The sequence below is a fragment of the Lagopus muta genome, chromosome 14, assembly GCF_023343835.1.
Source record: "Lagopus muta isolate bLagMut1 chromosome 14, bLagMut1 primary, whole genome shotgun sequence".
Taxonomy (NCBI): Eukaryota; Metazoa; Chordata; class Aves; order Galliformes; family Phasianidae; genus Lagopus; species Lagopus muta.
In genome coordinates this window covers 10,267,790-10,288,877 of record NC_064446.1, presented here as the reverse complement: position 1 = coordinate 10,288,877, position 21,088 = coordinate 10,267,790, and the positions used below count along the sequence as shown (strand labels likewise).

At 46.1% G+C, this 21,088-nt stretch overlaps 2 protein-coding genes across 4 annotated transcripts; both read right to left on the bottom strand.

The window, feature by feature from the left end:
• Positions 1 to 575: 575 nt before the first annotated feature.
• On the bottom strand, positions 576 to 8,065 carry LOC125700334 (serine protease inhibitor Kazal-type 6-like). Of its 3 annotated transcripts, XM_048960867.1 has the most exons (5): positions 7,828 to 7,938; positions 3,152 to 3,177; positions 2,494 to 2,613; positions 2,249 to 2,361; positions 576 to 1,402 (listed from the first exon to the last, which is right to left on the bottom strand). In XM_048960867.1, the coding sequence occupies exons 3-5, from the start codon at positions 2,599 to 2,601 to the stop codon at positions 1,357 to 1,359; spliced, it is 267 nt and encodes an 88-aa protein (XP_048816824.1). In that variant the 5' UTR covers positions 2,602 to 2,613; positions 3,152 to 3,177; positions 7,828 to 7,938; the 3' UTR covers positions 576 to 1,356. The 3 variants fall into 3 exon arrangements, 2 of the variants coding, with proteins under 2 accessions (XP_048816824.1, XP_048816825.1); XM_048960868.1 differs by lacking the exons at positions 2,494 to 2,613; positions 3,152 to 3,177 and having other exon boundaries at positions 7,828 to 8,065; XR_007379858.1 differs by lacking the exons at positions 576 to 1,402; positions 2,494 to 2,613 and having other exon boundaries at positions 2,252 to 2,361.
• A 513-nt stretch (positions 8,066 to 8,578) lies between these two features.
• On the bottom strand, positions 8,579 to 20,620 carry LOC125700428 (ovomucoid-like). The gene is made up of 10 exons (XM_048960984.1): positions 20,606 to 20,620; positions 20,187 to 20,316; positions 12,617 to 12,694; positions 12,100 to 12,122; positions 11,412 to 11,536; positions 11,120 to 11,165; positions 10,099 to 10,226; positions 9,956 to 10,001; positions 9,180 to 9,295; positions 8,579 to 8,708 (listed from the first exon to the last, which is right to left on the bottom strand). The coding sequence occupies exons 1-10, from the start codon at positions 20,618 to 20,620 to the stop codon at positions 8,663 to 8,665; spliced, it is 753 nt and encodes a 250-aa protein (XP_048816941.1). The 3' UTR covers positions 8,579 to 8,662.
• Between the last annotated feature and the right edge of the window lie 468 nt (positions 20,621 to 21,088).

The window sequence follows — 21,088 nt, the reverse complement described above, 5'->3', positions numbered from 1 at the left end:
TGAAGAACTGTACTGAGATACAGCACTATTCCATAGCCACAACTTGGCTCACAGGGTCACTCCAATTGGAAAGGGGATGCAGGGTTCATCCTAATTCAGACTGTAGAGAGGATGATAAAGGTCCTCCCGCAACTCAACTCACCGGGGTCCTTGGTGATCAGTTGTCCTCAGGCAGGAGGTGCTTTTACCTCCCCTCAATCTTATCGTGTTCTGGCCGCCTGGCTGTTATGTTTACTAAAGAAACATCTGAATTTGGAACAAAGCAAATTGCAACTCTCCTTGGCTACAAAATATAATGTCCCAATTCACTTCAAAGCCTGCAGTGTGGCACCACAGGCGAGCACTTAGCTCTGTCCAAACACCATCCAGGAGCTGAGATGCTCAGCGTAAAGGTGTTTGCAAAATGAGTTGGCTGACCTCATGATAAAATCTAAAGCTCCCTTTGAAACTTAAGTGTTTAACATTAAGTGAGCAGAGTCCCATTGATGTGCTGCCAACGTTTTAACGAGGGGATGCCACAAGCATTTCCCTGTGTATGTTTTGTACAGCGAATGGGGAGAGACTATAGACTTAATTTTCTCTGGTTGGCAGAAAGAAGGATTTTCCAGCCAGCATCAAGGAGAGAGAGAGCAGCAGTGTGAAAACTAAAGAAAGAAATCAAGTTTGTGTGCAGCTGCAAACTAATGCTGGTGAGTTTACAGTCTTTGAGGCAAAGTGCTCTTTTAGGACAAACAAGGAAAGTGAAGCCTTTGTGTTTCTGCCTAAAGCCAGCCTCCCCTGCCACCTTCCTGGTGCAGGCTTAAATGCAGCAACACTCCTCAGCCTCATCCTGTCTGCTTCTGGCTTCCCAAGCAGATGAGGCATCCACAGCCACACCACTCATAGCTCTCTGCCACCTTCATGCTCACACCTCAGTGAGTGGGACACATCTGGGGTGGCCACTGAGAGGCAAAGTTGCATGCTGTCATCCACCCATGGGACCGTCGAGCAAGGCGGCCATTTGTCTGTAGGATGGGATGGAATGGCATGGCATAGCATGGAAGAGCTGTGGCAGTGGCAGGTAGGGCAGAGCTGTGGGAATCATTGCTCCTGCTCAGGCAGCATGGTGCCTCCTGATAGGAATTCTATGATTCTATGACTCTAAGATGATGATATAACAGCACAATGCAGTAAACATTTCAGTTGCTAGCACAGCTGCATGAAAAGCTTATCTGGGTGTTATGGAAAAAGGAATCCAGCCAAAAAGGTGTGCTGAGTTTTATTTTATTGAGCAGAATGGCAGCGACAAGGACAGCTGCTGCTGTGCCCAGGCTCCTGCGCCTGTGACGGACGAGGATCGGTGCTTGGTGCTCAGACTCAGCACTTCCCCATGTGCTTCAATCGAATCTTCCCTCCGCTCCTCCTGTAAAAGGAGCAGCATGGAAACAAAGCAGTGTATAGCATCCAGCACAGACACAGCTGGGACAGGGAGCTTGTCCCTCCGAACAAGATCATTTGCCTGACTCTGGTGCCTCACAGGGAGCATCAAGCCATCTTTCCCTCTTCTCTAATTTCCCTTTGGATAAGGCAGCCTTCAGAGTGCAGAACTGATAAGGATAAATCAATTTTTGCAGGTCTTCAGCCCAGAGGTGTTGGCTCCTATTACAGCTCCTTTAGAGGAGACAGGAGAGGAGAAACTCCAGTCCTTCCTCTGAGATTCTGTGTACTTTTCCACTAAGTCCATTTAGACTTTCATTTCAGCACTTGCCCTGTTCATTGCAGGGGTGTTGGACCAGCTGACCTTTAAAGGTCCCTTTTGACTCAAACAAATCTATGATTCTATGAGTCTATGACTTTCCTCCAATAATTTGGCATGCATAATCTTACATTCCTCCAGACATTTCAGAATCTAGAGGTGTGGACAGGGAGAGCTTCAGCCTATGGCATACAGAGGAAAATGAGCATCAATTTAGCCCACGCAGAAGGTCTAGGCAGGTTCAATGGCCTCCCAGGCCCTGCGCCATCTCTCTAAGGCTATGAGCATCATAGAAAGCCTAGAAATGAATCAATATTAAGCTGAAATACACCCAAGCATGCTGGTGAGGAGCTGACATTTGAACTAGATGAACTTAGTGGTCTTTTCCAACCTTAGCCATTCTCTAGCTCTATGATTCTATGGCCAAGGATTGCTCTGTGTGAGGGGGGCAGCAGTGTGGAGCTGGAAGTGGACCATCCCTGTGTGGGTCCGTATCCCACCACCTCCACTTACAGCACGGCCTTGCAGAAGGCACACTTGTTGCCGTACGTCATGCCATCCGTGCCGCAGTGAGGGTTGGACTCCCTTGTGCAGAACACACTCCTGTTTAAGAACTCTTTGCAGATCTGCAAAAGAAATCAAAAATAACAACCACAATAAACCACTGGGTTTCGCTTTCCAAGCAGGAAACAAGATCGCTAGTGTGATCTTCTTCCAGTCCAGAGGCCCAAAGCAGCAGTGAGGCATAGCCTGCTTACTGAAAAACGAAGTCCTGTCACAACTGGCCGAAACAGGGGAAATCCTGCCCTGTGGCTGAGGAGGGAAGCCGTCACCATCTGGGGGCAGCCCTGGGGTCCCAAGGACATGAGTTGGTTCACCTGTGCACACAGGGAGAGCATCAGCACTGATGCAGCCCCACATCAGCGCCCGGCACCATGCAGCTCACACCACTGCATGGCCTGCGGCTGCCATACACAGGAGTCTGGGCATGAGTTGGTTGGACTCGATGACCTTAGTGGTCTTTCCAACCTTAATGATTCTATGAAGTGAACAGGCATTTGGACAAGCCCCAGTTAGGGATTTAGTTTAAAGGAGTATATCACTCCTGATTTCACATTCGTTGCATGGAGGAGCGAACAGACAAAAGCAATACTGCAAGCCAGCCCTGTGCTGGATCAAACCGTGGGGAGCATGTACTAAACCAGCTAAATCATCCCCTGACTTGTTTGCTACTGTGGCCATAGCTAACACCTCTGTGCTGTGTGAGCATTCTGAAGCACTGGGGCACCTTGGCAGGACCCACTTGCTCCCAGCAAAACCCAAAGCAGTTCAGCATGCACCGAGATCTGTTAGAAAAGCAGTCTTCTAGAGCCAGGAGAAAATGCAGATTCAGAAAACAGAAAGAGCTGCACTAACCTCCTCAATGTCTTGAGCTGCTACACCTAGAATTGAAACAAACAAACAAACAAAGATTTTATACACATTAGCATTATCTTCTGAGAGAACTGAACCCAAGTCACAAACCCCTTTACAAACTGCAGCACAAAACACACCAGGTTTTCCCTCCTCTGCCATTCTGTGTGGTGGAGGAGGGGTAGGAAATACATTATCGGAATTGCTTTTCAGTATTTTGCTATTTGAAAAATGTTACTAAAATACCATGTAATCAGTCATTCAGCTGCTAACTGCACCGCAGACACATAAACCCATCTCCCTGGCAGGCAGCCACCACCAGGGATGCAGGGAGCTATGTCAGAGCTGAGCCTCTCTCAGCAGAGATTTTAAAGCTTCATTGAGTCTTATGGCTTTTAGGCTCTTGCACCTCTGAATTACAAAACTGGCCAGAACGGTAACAAAAGCACACAGGGGAGATGGAGGAGGAGACCCTGCAGTCAGCATCAGAGCCATCTGCAGCATGGCACAGCCCTGAGGCTTCTGGAACAGCCTGATCCGGATGAGATACAAAGGGATAGCCTGGTGTGATCTGGGGCAGAACAGGCAGTGCCAGACAGTGACAGAGCAAAAATACCTGCTGCAGACACAGGCTCTGGGCTTGGAGACAGTCAGTCCATCCTCTTTGATATTTCCAGCCTGCAATCTTTGTGTGGGGCCAGGTCACAGCCATGGGATGGATCCTATGGTGTCTGACAGAGAGTGGGCTGCACACAGCTCTGCAGGAGCTGGAGCACATTGCAGTGGGACACCCCTTGTGGTTAGGGTGCAAGTTGGGAGCACTGTAGTATCACACTCAGCGGGACCAGTATCCATGACCCCACTCAGCTTCTGCCTGCTGTGATGCCTTTCAGTGTTTGATCCTTGCCATTTGTGTATCTGTCACATCCTCAGCTAGGCTGAAGGGGGAAGCAGCCATTAGAGCTATCTGCATATTATTTACAAAATAGCTCATTAGATAATTTTTATAAATATTGCATGCATCTACACAAGACTTTGTGAGAACGTCTCTTGGCATCTGTTAATTTTATTTGAGATCACAGAGTTTGTTGCTATTCTGCCTGGTGTTGGAAAGAAGCTTTAGCACTGTGATGGAACCCAGTCCCAATTAAGACTCAATTAAAGACAGATGAATATTTCATAATTAATGATGTGTACAAAGTAATTCACCTCTTTTCTCCATGCACAGCCTGCAATTTTCTCAAGTGAATTCTTTATTCAAATTATTCACAGAAAAACAAGTATAAATAGTTCTTGATCTGCAGTCTTCAATAATGGCCACCACAACGCTTCCACGTTCGGATCAGCTGGACACGAACAGCCCATGTGCCCTACACATCCTAAACCATCAGCCAGCCTTCCCAGACCAACAGAGAGATGTGTAAACCTCAAGATAAATAAACGCTGGATCCTTTCAATTTGCCCTCTTTGTTCTGGTTCCTTGAGGACATTTGAATTTAATTTTCAAGCTTTCCTCTGCAACGTATTTGGAAGCTGAAACTTTCATCTAATTATGCTGCCACATCTCTGAGGAAAACACCAACTTCCAAATGCTTAGAATCAAAACAGGAGCTGATGACCCTGAGGTATGAGTTTCTTCTCTAACTGGTTCAGCAAAACTCTGCAGCAAACATTTCTACCAAAACTCATGATTACACTCTGCTTTGGTGCATTTGCTGAACGAGCTGCTTACAATTTGCTCATTCTGTCTCCCAGTGACACCTCCACAGTGTTATTCACTGCGGAGGCACACGAGGAATGGAAATACGTGACGCGAGCAAGCAAGTCCCACAGATATTTTCTACTTGCTCAGCTTTCTCTTCAAGCCCGTCATCCAGTGATCAAGGCTCCCCGAAGTTGCTCTTGTCATAAAGTTTCTTTCTAGGCTACAGAAATATAACTTACCCGAGAAGAACGACAGCAGCAGCAGCAGGCTGAGGAGCACCGAGGTGCCTGTTGCCTTCATGCTGCTCTTTTAGTCCCCGGCAATCGACCAGTTTGGGAGGTGTTGTCACAGCCACAAGCCCACAGCGTGCTCGTAGCCCTGCCTCTGTGTATTTATGTACCTATCCGCTGCTGCCCTCATTCCTCACCTTAATTGTGAGAACTTCTCCACTTCGTTTCTAGAGCCATTATTGGTCCTGGCCGTGTTTATGGTGCTTTAGGAATGCCGCCCTGTCCACATCAAACTTAGAAAGGGCTAATTACATGAGTGATAAACTTGGGCCTGTAATATCTTTGTGTTGGTTTTTTTTTTTTTTTCTGAATAGTCACAGGATTCTCACAAGGGTGAATTTTCAAAGTGGTGATTCATCGGGGAAGCTGGTAATTTTCATTCTCTGGGTCCTCGCTGAATGCCAGCTCCAAGGCTTTGAGCACGGCGTGATGACACTCACCAGACATTACGAAATAAATCACAACATGAGAATGTGTTGTCTGTGAAACCAATTATGCGTTGTTCTCTGGCTATTTTTGAGGATGGTTCTAAATTTGTTGGGTTGGGGTGGAGAAGCACACCGGGGCTCGCATAGCCGTGTGCAGTCCCACATAGGACAGCCACCTCTCCTCCCTGAACTATTTAAACTATAGCTGTCAATGTTTTCCAGTTTTACATTCACAAACATATGCTAGGGCTCTATTTCCACAGCAAGCAGCAATTACAGGAATTTGGTGGGGAATCAGGAGACTCGCTCTATTTCCAGCTGATTCTGTGTAAAGAGTATAGAATCACAGGGTCGTTGAAGTTGGAAAACACCACTAAGATCAGCCAACCATCAGCCCATCTCCAGCCATCTCTCCACCAAGAGTAGCATTTAGTTGCACCACTTGCTAAATATCTCTTCAGATAGGCACAGCCTTTAAAATTTCAGCAAGAAATTTTGTTAAGAAACAAGTGTTATGGGAACACTCTTTATAGACAGATCTTCATAGTCACTTCCCCAGCAAAATTTGTAACTGCAACCTACTGTATGAAGCCTGCTTTAGCAAGGGGTTGAACTCGATAATTTCCAGTTTCACTTTCAACCTCTATGATTCTGCTATTCCAACAAAATTTCACACAAGAATGGAAAACAAACAAACAAAAAATGCACTTCAATATATTTTTCTAGCAAACAAGGATTTCCCAAACATCCTCAACTAGCAAGTGAGAGTTTCTGTAGGAGAGCAATGCCATGACCGCCCTACACCTGGGAAAGCATTAGTTTGCAGCTCACCAGACACCATAAAACCCACATAACAGAGGAACCGCGACTGACAGGTGAGTTCTCAGACGTCTATTAGGGTGAGCTCACAACACAGCTTCTCATATAATTTACAAGCCCGTCAGCCGCAGTGCCATTCAAAATCATGCTTAGTTCTGCCACTCGCAGAACTCTGTGTTTGCCTTTTCTAGCTCCAGACTCTGCTCGCTGCCCCAGCACTAATACCTCAGCTCTACAGCTATCCAAACCTTTCATTTGCTACAGCATAGCTGACTGGGAAAAGCCTTAGAAAACATACCACAGGGACCAGTCCTTTGCGGGCTGGGAGGAAGAGACTAAATTAGCAAAGTGGTGATTATCTTTATCACTCCTCTTTGCACTTCTTATAACCTATGAAGCGGGCTGCTTGCTGCTGTAGGTTGTGAAGTTCAGTCTCTCTGATTTCTCAGAAAAATGGGAATGGAACGGGACCGGACAAGACAAAGGCACCTGGGATTTGCCTTACAGAGGAATGGCTGGGCAGAGCCTCACTCTTACCTAGCCAAGTATTTACCTGCACTGGGCCAACCTCTGGGCTTACTTGATAAAACCTTTTTCCATTTTTCTGAAGGGTTTTTGTCTGTACAGCCACATGCTCTGTGCTTGCCTTTTGCCCTCCCTTTCCCTGTAAGACATCAGCCCTTCTTTGAACTTTTCCAAAGCCTTTTTTTGCTCCTGAGCAGGTACCAGGCTTGCTCCGGCACACTGTGGAAGAGGCCTACCATGGGATCTCATTGTTGAAGGCACCCTCCCGCTCTGACCAAAACTCTGTGATAATTCAACAAATGTCCTAGCCAACGAGACATTACAGCTGAGCTGCGTCCTTCACTAAAGGTCTCTGCTCACTTTCAGTAGTGGCTTATGCTATTTCTTGGCTATTTTTTTCCTTTCTAGGCAGATTAGCAGGGAGAACACTCACGGCTCTCCAGCTTACCTTTTCTCACCAGCAGGCACAGAGCACACTGTGGTTTGCACTGCCTGTACTAATAGAATAAACATTTCAAAGTTCCATCCACCTTCCTAGGATGGAGCACTGCCCTGACACACTATTAAAGGACAGCTTTTCATCTTCTGGTGGGAAGCACCCATAAGATTTCTAGGTCAAGATACAGTTTATTTCAGGCAATAAAGCCAGAGAAAAACTTGGAAGTCACAGATTTTGTCCTCATTATCAGCCTGAACAGCTGAATGTCTTCCTACGTAATGAGAGAATGGGAGGTGGAGAAAAGAAGGAGAAGGTGACATGAGTGGAGGCACTTGGGACTTTTCGCCTGTCGTTTGCATACTCATTCCTTGACTCACCCGAAGAGATAGCGCATCACTGTGCGTGCTCACATGCATCACCCATACATCACCTTTCATTGCAGATAGAAACTACCTTGGATCTTCCAAGCACACCTTCCGTCCTTTCTTTCCTAGGCCTGAAGAATCCCAAACCTTTTCCTGAAGAGTCCTTTCTCTTTCCTCTGCCTCAAACATTCTTAGTGCAGCTTTTCAGATCTCTTTTCCAAGAAACCTGAGCCCAATCTAGTTTCTCCTCTGGTCCTCATTAGGCTCATTACAGCCTTGCCCAGCTGGATGCAATTTTCTGCTGATCACCACACTCTCAAGGGACACGCCTTTCAAGGAAGCAACAGTTCCTAATTTTCTTCCTTGTGAGATATAGCCTCCTCCCTTTGCCATAAGCCTCCTTATAACATGCTGCCAGACTTGCCCATTGCTCAGGTGTATCAAAGCCATGTTTCCTCCATGCCAAGGCTCCCCAAAGGACTGCTTCCTCCAAGGCTCCGTGCTTCTACAAAGCCCCATCCTGACCCTTACAACAAATCCATTTATGTGCAGTAAGACACAGAACTGGGGAGAGCAGCAGTATTTTATAGCAACGTGTTTCCTCTTCTGATGGTTTGGAATGGGGTGACGCACTTTTGTGAGGGCTTAGGCTTTTGTGTGATGGGCGTTGCACTTTGGTCTTTATTGTGGTTTATTTCAAAACTTCTCCTGCCTGACAGATAAGTGCCTAAAAGCCTAAAGACTTTTACCTCTGCCCTGGAAAAAATAATAAAAACAATAAATAAAAAAACCACACCAGTTCACAGCAGTGAGAGTTGCTGGCTTTGATTTACTGATGGGTCAATTCAGAAAGCAGCGTACAACAGGGAGCAGGGAAGAACATGTTGGAATTGCAGGCTTTGGAAGTGAAAGATGAATGAGGGTAAAGGTTGTGCTCCAGCACTCAGCATTCTCCATGATGCTGGAGAGACAGAGATCCATAACTCCTCCTGCAGACAAAGGAGGAAGCCAAAATCAGTGACATGGAAGGTGGTTTTATAGCCCTGATGGTGACACTGCTGACTTTACATGGACAAGGCAATGCCCCGTGCTGTTCCAGTTACACCTTCACCTCTCTCCTGATTCCCCAGGTTACACGTTCTGTCATGTTAAAGAGATCTGGGACAAACCCTGTAATTTTGGATATTTCCTATAGTTAGCATTCAAATTACTGTCACAAGGAGTGCTATGAGCCTGCAAATGAGAATCTGAATTTAGTGATGAGGGGAGGATAAGGCTCACCTGTGTTTAAGATCTGCAGTGTTTGGGGAGGACACAGCAGAGGGAGTGCTGGGGTCAGGCTGGGGATGAGGACAGATTTACCAAGGGGATAACGGGAGCACAAGGGCTCCCTGGCAGCTTCTGCCTTTGTACTGCAGCACAGCATGGTTTCATGGCTGCATGGGGAGCACTGTACTTACAAAACTGCAATGCAGAAGTGGCATTTGTTCCCATATGTTATGCCGTCAGAGCCGCAAAGGGGCATGTACTCTTCAGTGCAATAGAGATTGGTGCTCTTGAATTCACTGCAGTCAATCTGTAGGTAATGGAGCAAGAACATATTGAGAAGCCTTTGTTTGCTGTGTTTTGCTACATGAGTGCATTACGTTTATGTCATGGCAAAGCAAAAAAACATTTTTTCAGTGCAGGCCCCTGTTGTTCTAGCAACTCTGCAAATCCTAATGCGCTTGCCCAGCAGAGCACAAAGTGAGAAGTCAGAGGGAAAGATTACTTAAATCTACTCTCAGAAGCAGTGACATAGCCAAAGCAGTGCTCCCCAGCTGGCTGCCCACTGCTTGCTCTGCTCTGGTTCAGCAGCCAGCAGAGCGGCTGCCAAGAAGCAGTGTGTCTCAAACGGCACGGTATGAAGTCTTCCCACCCAGTAATGACAGCTGATGCTGTATGAGCCCCACTCTCACCAGGAGAAGCAAGCACCTCTAGCACAGACACCATCTGAACTATGCTGTCAATGTCAATCCCTATCAGGAGCTGTCCAGGTGAGGCTGATGCTGGAGCCAGGGGTTTTGTTCACTGTCCCCTGACCCTGGCATACTTGAGCTATTTTCATCAAATCCTTCTTCCAGGACAAATACACCAGCACAGTGCAGACATTGCTATTACATAGTTCTGACTCATTGAATTTGTGTTGTATAATATACTTTAACAACAGTTCATAGTGCAGACTTTCAAGCTTTACCTCAGGGTGTTTTCCAGCAGTGAGCAGATCTATGTCCTCTCCATTCCTTGGGGAAGAAAGCAAGTTGAGAACTAACCAGCACAGCACAGCCACTCCAGAAGCCTCTACTCCCCAGACACCAAAGCCCAGATCCCAGCACTCACGCCACTGCTGAGCAGAAGGTGCACTTGTTGCTGTAGGTGACCCCATTGGTGGCATAGAGCGGGTTGTATTGCTGGCTGCAGGCTGTCCCCAGACCACCAGTTGCTCTCATGTAGCCAGTGCAATCAACCTGAAACAGACACAGAACAACACTTCAATCTGTGTAATGTTGCGTGGTGTGAGAGGTATCTCCCATCCCCAGACTCATGATGAGTGGGGCTGTATGGAAATGTGAGCTGCCAGCCCAACACAGTGCGGGCAAGGGAGACAGACAAGTGAAATTCTACCTTTGAGGACATCAGTCCAGCAGGATCCTGGAGGGGAAGGGTTCACAAAATGGGTTTTGTTGGTGTCATCTTGGGGCTTTCCACCCCAAATGCCACCACACAGGATCTGTGCCTACCATGCCCTACATGGCAGCAAGTGCTGCTGTGAAATGTCTGCTCCACTTGAAAATGGAGCTGACGCTCACCTCGGTGTTCCTGCCATTACTCTGAGTGTACTGAAGTGAAAATTGTAGCATTATGTTAAATTGCACAGCCGGAGTGTTTCTTTACATTATCTCTCTAATCTAAAAATAGAGACACTTCTCCACATCGTGGTAGCTCCATGTATTGATAAACAAACCTCAGGGTAGATATTCTGATGGATTCCTTTTTTTTCTGTGACAAAATTATGATTTAGTCAAAATCCAGACTTCCTTGGGGAATTTCTTAATTTCAACAAACTTCTATTTAAGTCTAAGGGGAACTATTTCAACAACACCAAAGCATTATTGAAATCAAAAGATTCTGTTTTGAAGTCAGCTGTGCTACACAAGATGACATCTCAAAACTCACCACTGAAACAGATTTGCATTGTTCAAAATGAAATTAACACACATATATATGTATCTTGAAGACCTGAAATTCTGCCTTTCTATTACATTTCCGATGGGTTTGGAGCTGTACATTTTAAATACATGATTAGTGCTGGGAAGGGATTCTGCCGTCACTTGACACAGTGGCTGAGCTGGGACCATACCTTCACACACCTCCCATCGTGCTTCTTGTCAACCGTCCCACTCCAGCTAGGAGAGAAGGAGAGGAAGGGTTAACCTGGTGGTGCCATGGAGTCACCTCAGTCATCAAGCCTGTCCACTCCCAGCCCCACTAATTAATCAGACTCAGGAGTTTTGACAAGGAAGAGACACAGCCTGCACGTTAGGAAGGCAGAAACAGGAGAAATGAAATCCACCCGTGATTAGTCACAATTCAAAAGACTTTTGGCTGCCACCTGAGCCATCATGATGGGTAATCAGGTGATCCGTACTCACAGGATTCGTCTACAGAGTGAGCACTCGTTGGGATAGGTGATGTTATCAGTGCCACACACAGGCTGGTAGATCCTGGGACAGGCAAGGTTCCCGCTGCCTGACAGCCGGTACTCACTGCAGGAGGCCTGGGAAGAGCACAAGTGGGACAGTGCTGAACGGGAACGAAGGGTCCGCTCGTGTCCATCATGTTTTCCATGCATAGCCATGCTACAGGTGGACATTTTATTCTCTGTCATTCCTCCATGGTGAAGAAGTGGGAGCAAATCACGGTGCTCCTTACAGTATTACACGAGCACAGTTTCGCTACTGAGGCTTTTGGCACAGCAAACACACACAACTGACAAAAACGATCGGTCCTTAGGGAATCAGGCAGGGGAGATATGGAGGCAGTTAGTGAAAAGCTGTGCAGATTTTCTGCTGGCACGCTGTGCCACGCCGGCTCCCACTCTGCATTATTAATTGCCAGTTCTTATCACCAATGTGGCACGTTATCTTTCTCTGACAAAGATGTTTTCTTACTTGCTGGGGGAAAAATGTCATATAATTCCTGGGGGCCCTTTTTCTTCTTCCTTTGTTAGTTTATTTTCTTTTCTTTTCCCTCAAGACTCCTTAGGATACGGTGTGAGTATGAATTATTCATCTATTCATAGAAACCACAACTAAATGATGCAGAAGATCTACTACTCACCCATTGCTGACCAGGAACAAGATCTGGAAAAAACCAGAGATTATAAAATGCAAAATGTTGCAGCATCCTTGATTAAAATTCGTCTGGAATTATCAATTTCCCTACAGAGACATCACATATATATATATATATATATTTTATCACTGATAATTACTTGTTTCCTAAATATTTTATCCAGTTCAAATAAGCAAGTTATATCCTATGATTAAAAAAATAGCAATTTTTGGTGAAAATATTAACTTTGACTCACTAAGGAAGAAATAGGGTATAAATTTTCTCTCTTGAGCACTATGAGACTTAGTGGGGATAATGAGTTCATGTCAGATGGAGGCATCCTGCTAGAGTTACATAAATATTTGCACAAGGATAAAGATCATTAAAAGAGAGCTCATGTTTTACCAAACCACCACTTCTCCAGCAGGCTGAGCTCCCTTTTAGGATTCTAAAGGCATCCGGAGCCACATTTAGTTCAGTAGGAATAGAGATACAAGCAGAGAATGTAACAAAAACAACTTACTAGGAAAGGAGCTGAGAAGCACTAATCCAAGGAGGGCAGCAGCTCTCATTGCCTTCACGGCAGAGATGGCTGTGCAGCCTGTTACTTGCAGACCTGTTGCTCTTGAGGTCAGCAGAGATATTTCTCTGCCTTCGCACTCCAGACTTTATACATCCATCTTCTAACCTTATGAAGTCATCAGCTAAAGTAATTATTTGCTCTGTAAACTAAAAAAAATGTATTGATTATTGAGTTGAGCCCTAAAGAGTGGTTGTTTGTTAGAGAGATGTACAGCGGAATTAGACAAAAATGTGAACTACACCCAGCTTGTTAAGAAAGGCGCCCTGCTGTACAGTGAGTGATTTATGCTGCCCAAACAACAGCACTGTCTCAATACTAGATGTTGTGAAATTACGTATGGAAGTTGGCAAAGCAAAAAAGCTGATTTGTTGAAAGCGTTTGAGCTTGTGCATGCTCCATTACACACGCTACACCGTGTTTGGGCTCCAGAAGACTTTTATGGCGCAGTAGAATTGAACGTCCTCCACTTTTACAGAAATGAAGTCTGGGGCTTGGCAGGCAGCAGCGACTTTTGAAGATGCTGAGGGCACAATGAATATCTCCACAGTCTCCTTTGTACTTCACTGGTGCACTTGATTTCTCACTGAGGGGACTGAAACAGTCATCACAACAGAAAAGCATTACCTAAGACTTCACAAGTTTAAGAGGCACGTCCATGTAGAAGGAGGAATTATTCATCTGTTGGCAATCAATGTGAACCCGATTAAGAAACAGTGAGAATAGCAAACCTTAAAGCTGAACGTTCTTTCATCTCACTGGAAAACAAGAGGTGTTCTGTGCAGATGAAAAGAGCTTGCTTAATGCTCAGGTAATGCATAAAACTATTGCAGCCACAACAAACAGAAGGTGAGTCCACACATCCCCCCTTCTATTACACCACAATAAATTTACAGCATCGCGTTCCCTAAAACATACCTTTCAGCTAAGTGAAGAACAGAGGTTTCACTAAGTAGTTCAACACTGTCACAGATATATGGCAAAACTAATATCTCATAAAACACATTTTTGATTGAAGGTTGTAATGAAAGAGAAGTGAGGAATGGAACACATTTATGCTTTAGAAGGAACCTGATCCACACATGCGGCCTTAAAGGCATCCTACATTTTAAATGGGGAACCAGAACCGTTTTTCTCATTATCCTGGGAGGTGTTCAAGCCTTAGCATGGGCACATAAATCATAAGAATGCAGCTGAAAGCGTAAGGAGCTGCAGTCACAAAATAGAGCTTGTAGGCTTTGGCCTGTTCATGTCAATGAAATCATTTTCCTGAAAAATAAATGAGTAATGTTCTTTGGAGCTCATTCACAAATATCAAGAGTTGAAGGGTTCCTTTCAAAGCTGTTTCTGTTGTATTCTTAGCATGCTGAGCGACGTGACTGTCAGATTTCTTGAACTGAGCAGAAGCACATTTGGAAGGCAAGCAGTAATCACTGAAGCTTTAATATTGGTTTTTTCCAGGGACAAGAATGCCTGAGCTGAAAATGAGGCTTCCTCAAACTTTGCACCAGCCATCAACAGAGATCAAGGAATGGCTTAGGTTGGAGGGGAACTTAAAACCCAGCCCGTTCCAACCCCTGCTGTGGGCTGACTACTCCCACCAGCTCAGGCTGCCCAGGGCTCCATCCCACATGGTCCTGAGCACCCCAGGGATGAGGCATGCACAGCTTTGCTAGGGAGATAGCACTGCTGCTTCTGCAGAGAGGCTACAGGAGTACAACCTGTTCCTTCTTCAACCTATGACCCCCCATCCAGGTCTGGCAGCCCTGGATCCTGAAACCTGTGCTGCTTTTCTCTGTTCTCCCAGGCCGAGCTCCATCTCCTTCTTGGAGAGCTTTAGGATATGGTGGAGAACGGTGTCATCCTCCTGTGTGGCCAGCACCTGTCCTTGATTAATAAGCTCCTTCTGGGAGACCTTTAATCCTCTGAATGCCTAAGAATACAGCCAGCCAGCCAGCCAGCCAGCCAGCCAGCCAGCCAGCCAGCCAGCCAGCCAGCCAGCCAGCCAGCCAGCCAGCCCTGCACTAAAAGCTCCATCAGAGAGAGGTAGAGGAGCAAGGACAGTCTTACTACAGGGCCTATAAACCAGGATGAGATAATTGGTAGCGGTTAGGGCAGGGCAGCTGGGTGAAGTGTTACGTGGGATTGCATAAAGAGCTTGATTAATAAGAAACAGAAGGGAATGGGATAGAAATAATTGCTGATCAGCAGATGGGTTGACGCAGGCATTAGGAAGAATGAAAAACAACTGTCTCAATGCATTTGGAGGAGTGAGCTTCAGGAAATGCCATACACATGTTGCAAATGGGAAGAGGAAGATGAACACACCTGCCCAAATCCCTGTGTGTTGCTGGAGTTTCATGATGGTGGGTCAGTAAAGTGAGTTTGAGATTATTTCTAGCCTTTTTTTTCTAAAGATGTGAGATCTGCTGAAAAGATCAAATAAAACTCTTTCAGCTATTTTAAGTTCCAAGATGGTAATTGTATTCAAGAAGATTATAGCCACATGAGAGGGAAAACACTGGCAGTCACACGATGCATTCCCTTGTGCTTCAGTAAATTTCCCATAACCCTGGAAATTCTCCCCAGTTCCCAACTCAGCACCTTGCCATCATCAGTGTTATTTTCTGAGAATCTTCTCCTCTGCTTTTGAGATTCTCTATCTCAAAGAAATCCATAATCTGTCATGACCTGAAAAAGATTTTCATTAATTTTCCCTGCTTTATGGGCTGCGCTGCTGCAGGGACGAACGCACGACGCATTTCCTTCCCCTGCTTCTGGACCCACTGCAGGATGGAGCAAAACACATTGCTGTTACTGGAGCGATGCACACGGGGGCAGGACTGGATCTCCTATGAAGATGGGAATTCAATTTAGAGCGAGTAAAGCCCCTGCTCTAAGCCGTGCTCTTGTGATATTTCTCCTTGCAGCTCAGCTATCTGATCGCTGCCTGCATATCTCCTGCTGCTTAAGCACAGATGATATCTCAGGGAAGAAGGGTGTCTGGAATTATTTGGCTTATAGCAACGAGCTCAGGATCTGGCCCAGCACATCCCAATCCCTCAGCTCCATCACTGCAATAGCTGTGACACAGCCAGACCCCAAAACAGCATCTCCAGGCGGTTTTATTTTAAAGCGTAATTTTATTTTTCCCCACACTGACAAACCATTTGTGCTGATGAAGCCCTAGGGAAAAGCTGCATCAACAGCAAAGTCTAGACTGGCCCGAGGTGTGTTCTGGCCGGCAACAAGTAGAGAAATACATAAAACAGAAGAACTGATATAAAATAGAGCAGAACAAAATAACTGCATCAATGCGTTAATCAGTTTGCAGGGTAATTGAATGGCATTTCCTAAATTCACTGTCACCAGATAATGACACAAGGTGCTGAGGTACCACTAAGGAACCGTGCCATAAAGCACCTCGGCCGGCAGACACTGTTTTCTGCCTGGAATTTCCTGGAGGGAGAGTTAGATTAGTAATGATGAGAGGATATTGTGTTGTATTGTGTCAGGATTTTATTGAGCAGCAACAACAAAATAATGATTGTCAGCAATGCTTGTGACAGAACTCTGCCCTCCTCATCATCCTGCAGAGCTGGGCCTGGTGCAGAGGTGGGGGGAATTTTGGGGTTCCATGCTGCTTTCCACCACCTCCTCAGCAATGCAGCTCCATGGCAAGATGGAGATTTGTCCCATCTCGGCTCACATTTTCCCCTCTATGACCTGGATTTTGCTGTTCAGAGGACACGGCCCCTGCAAGATGCACTTTGAAGACTGCTGGGACCCTGAGAGCAACTGGGATCATCACTTGTCTCCAAGACAGGAAGGTTCCTTGAGGCCCTCCTCATCCTCATCGCCCTCCTCATCTTCACTTTCATCCCAAAGAGGGGCTTGGCACTGAATGGTTGCAGAATTGGACAGAAGCTGTCTCCCTTAGGAGAGCTGCTCTCTGCTCTCTGCAAAGTGACACATTGTCACTTAAGATCATTAACTATTTGACTGTGAGCCCGCTGCCCGTACAGCACGCCGCACTGCCGGCACTTTGGTGTTAATGAATAATAAATTAACGCTATGACTCTGAGCCCTTCCTTTCATCAGCCAACATTTCCAGGGGCCCAAGGATCTCAAAGGATTCTCTACAAGCGACAGCTGACGTAATTAACTACAAGCAGCAGCTAAGTGGTGGGTGAGGTGATAAACGGCTGTGGCAGCTCCTGTGTGCGGTCCTCTGAGCATCACGTAGTGTACCGTATCCCACCCCCGCGAGCACCGTGAGCTCAGATGCAGGCAGGCATATCTGAGAATCACAGAATCATCAAATGGTTTGGGTTGGAAAGGGCCTAAAAGCCCATCTACCCTAACCCCTACTGTGGGCTGGCTGCCCCCCACCAGATCAGTCTGCACAGATCCCCATCCAACCTGGCCTTCAGCTCATGTCCAGGGATGGGGCACCCGCAGCTCTGGGCAGCAGTGCCAGTGTTACACCAACCTCTGAGTAAAGAATCTCACCTAAATCTTTCCTCTTTTAGTTTAAAGCCTCTCTCCCTTATTCTATCTCTATCAGACCATGTAAAAATTTGCTTACCTTCCTGGTTGTGAGCTCCCTTCAAGTACTGGAAGACTGCAATGAGGTCTCCTCTCAGCCTTCCCTTCTTGATGTTGAACATACCCAGTTCCCTCAACCTTTTTTCATAAGAGAGGTGCTCCAGCCCTCTTATCATCTTCATGACCTCCTGTGGACCCGCTCCAACAGTTCCACATCTTTCTCATGCTGGGGCCCCAGGCCTGGATGCAATACTGCACGTGGCTTCCAATGAGAGCAGAGCAGAGGGGGGCAATCACTTTCCTCGCCCTGCTGCCACCCCTCTGTTGGTGCTGCACAGATGGGAAAATATCCCATCCTCTGCTTCGGGAGGCAAAACAGGTGGCTGCAGAAAGGCTTCCCACACCGATGGGTACCCACCACCACTTTATTTTCAGCTCCTAAGGGGACAGACAGTGTCTGCACAGGGTGGCCTGAACATTGCACTGGGTCTCATCCCCAGCAGAGGTTTTCTTTTGAAAATCTGGAAGAAGGCAGAAGCTCATGGCCTTTTGGAGGGGTTCATTTCTTCATAAATCAGACAATCCATTATTTCTCCTGGTAATTTACCCATTAATAACCACACCCCAGGACTGTTGCAGTGAAGCAATCACACAGCATCTTTAAAATAAAAAAAAAACAGCAGCATGATACGTAGTATGAAAGCAAGACATAAATGCTGAAAGATTTTTTTATTGAGCATAGCTTCAGGCTTTATCAGGAGCTCTCAAAGTTCAGAATGAGGCTTTGTGCAGCATCCACAATAGGGGACACAGCCAGGGAGAGTCCTTCTGTCCGAGCTGGAGCCTGGTGGGCTGTGATGTGAGCACTGTGCAGGGCACAGCAAAGTGAGAGCACAGTGAGTTCTGCAGAGAAAGAACTCAGGACCTCAGAGGCAGAATCTCTGCACTTCTGCTGTGCATCCATCCCTCTGCTTAAGGATACATCACAGAGGAACTTAACCAAAACAGAACATTTGGAAAGCTGTTCTAGCTATTTCCTCTTATTACTAACATTCAAAGACATGATAAAGACTTAATTTGAAAGAAGAACAAATAGTCTGTAGGAAATAGACTGTATTTGCTGGAAGCGAGCTCTTCAGCAAATTAGCCAATGTGGAGATTAAGATCTCTGCTAAACGTTGTTTCTTTATACCTGAAAGAAAGGAATCCCTGGTAAACCCTCACACTTTAAAAAAAAATATTGCCCTTGCTAGTAGGAAAACAAAACAACCTTCCATCTCCAACCAGTCCCCGAATTTGATAAGACAGTTGAAGTTCACCACTTAGTTAGCAAAGAGATTTATTTTCATACACCCAGAAAAGCATTGCAGAATAAACATTTGCTGGCATATGTTACGCCATAGACCCGCAGTGTGGGATGTACTCCTGAGAGCAGAAATTGCGGGGTACGGCGCAGGCACTGCAGTCGCCCTGTAGATCGATGCAGCCTTGTGCTCACAAAAATACCCTCAGCAGCAGGTCTATCAGCAGGGCAATGCCAGGAGACCCCCTCCTCCCCAGCCCTGGGCTTTCCCCAGTACTGACCATCAGCAGCTATCAAAGAAGAGCTTAAGGACAGGGCAGGAATAGTGCAGTACATTCCTGCAGTGCCCTCTGAGTCTCCAGTGATGTAAATCCCATGTAAATATCTTCAGTGCTGCTGCAGTAACCGTGACAATAACTTGGACACCAACTGAATGCTGCACTGTTTATTTTATTTTATTTTTTTTAAACCATCAGATGAAAGTGGCCATTTCACTCGGTAATATCTGTAGCAAATATTGCTCAGACCGTGGGATGACTCAGGGCTTTCAAACGCTCAATCACAATGCGATTAGTAATGATTTATATGGAAACTGCTTTGAGGAAAGAAATGATGGAGAAAAAAATTGAAAGGTCTGTCGCTTACCTTCAGTGCAGTGGGATCTGGAAAAAAAGAAGGGAATAGGAAGTGTGACACAAATGCAATTCATCTCCTCCCTTAGCGTTAAAATCCGTGAGTGCATGTCCTGAATAAACAACTTTCAATTCGGTCTACGACTCTCAGACAAAAGGAATTTCAGGCAAAACGTGCCACACTGAGGTTTACAACAGCGATTCTGTACTACATTTTTTCTCATGTGGTTACAGCCTGGGTGGAGAAGAATGTGCAAAATGAAAGAGAGGAAGAGAAAGCAATTTTCTGTGATTCACAGGATGAGCAAGGCCAGGTACTCAGAGATAAGCAAGTTGCTGGGGAAGCAGGGCCGCAGAGCTGGCACGGACTGGCAGCAGCTCCTGCTTGCAGCTCACAATAGCACCAAAATAACGGGAGGGCTCAGCGAGGTGTAACTCCCCTAACGCTGCTGCAGCCGTTCAGCCTCTCCAATTGCATCTCAGTTCAGGATGACTGCAAGAGACGTTCGCTTCCATTCAGTAAAATAATTTGTGACTCTGGAGTGTTTTGGAGGTTCGATAGTGGATGTCAGAGTCGCCGGGTGGTACCACGTACATGTCACTGCTTTCATTATGCATAAACTAGCACTGAGCGCGGAGCTGTTCCCACAGTTGTTCTTACCCACTCAGTTCTGTTGCTAAAATATTACCCCATAAGTGATAGTCTTTGATGTCAAGTCTTTTCAACACCATCTCTCTAGGAGTAAATAAGTCCTTGTAGAACACAGCTCTTTCCAGTCTGAGGATGTTTGTTGTGTTTTTACAGCCGGCACTCGACGAAGCGCAGAGCAGGAGCACAGCCCCTCACCTGGGCAGCAGCAAAGAGCAGAAGTGCATCGTGCTCATGGAATGTGGCCCTTCTGCCCTTGGATGGCAACCTGATCTGTGTGTGCGTGGCTGTGTGCATTCACGTTTGTTTTACCCACCCTTACTCTGAAATAACCGGCATTCATGCTCTGGTGTCAGGGTTGTAAATCTTGATGGCACTTACAGAGGTGAGCCACGAAGAATGCTTCTTTATCAACAGCAATCACAGGTTTAAATATGTGAAGTATGCCCTTGGCTTCATTATTTCCAGTGAAGTGTGTGACAGGTGCCTGCTGAAGGACCGTGGAAAATTCCTGTGGGCAAAAGAGCAACTGTACAAACCTGAAGAGAGAATGCTGCTGGATTTCCTCCATGTGCGTGTTATCAGTGCTTATCTATATGCAGTGCTTTCTCAATGTTCCTGGCAAAATGTTGTTAAACTGAATTGAATATCTTCCAGAGTGGAAAGTCTTAATTGTTGTGCTTCATCCCGATAGAATCCTTGAATTGTTTGAGTTGGAAGGGATCTTTCAAGGCCTTCTGGTGCAACCCCCTGCAAGGAACAGGGACACAGTTCCATCAGTGCTCAGAGCTCCTCCTGACCTTGTCTGTCTCCATGGATGGGGCACCACCACCTCTCTTGGCAGCCTGTGTCAGTGGCTCACCACCCGCATTGTAAAAAATGTCTTTCTTATGTCCAGTCTAAATCTCCTCTCTTCCAGTTTGAAACCATTTCCCCTTTTTCTATCAATAATGTGTCATCAAGTCATCGTAAATCCAGGAAAACTCTGAGCTGGGAGAGAGAGCAAGTGGGGGACCAGGGCCTGAAAAGAGTCCTGGAACTGGACAAGCGATGGAAGAAGATTTATGGGCATTTGCAAAGAACTAACAATTGCTATTTTCCCTAAAAGCCATTAGCATTGTGGGGTAGATTTGCAGCAGCAGACTGATAGCCTGATGATGACAGAATGATGTGAGGCCCACAGCCTGGATCCCAGAAAATTTCAATCCAAACTGGAAATCACTCCTTCGTCCATCTACCCATCTCAGCATAAATCCTTTGTTTTACCACCAAAGAATCCTTCT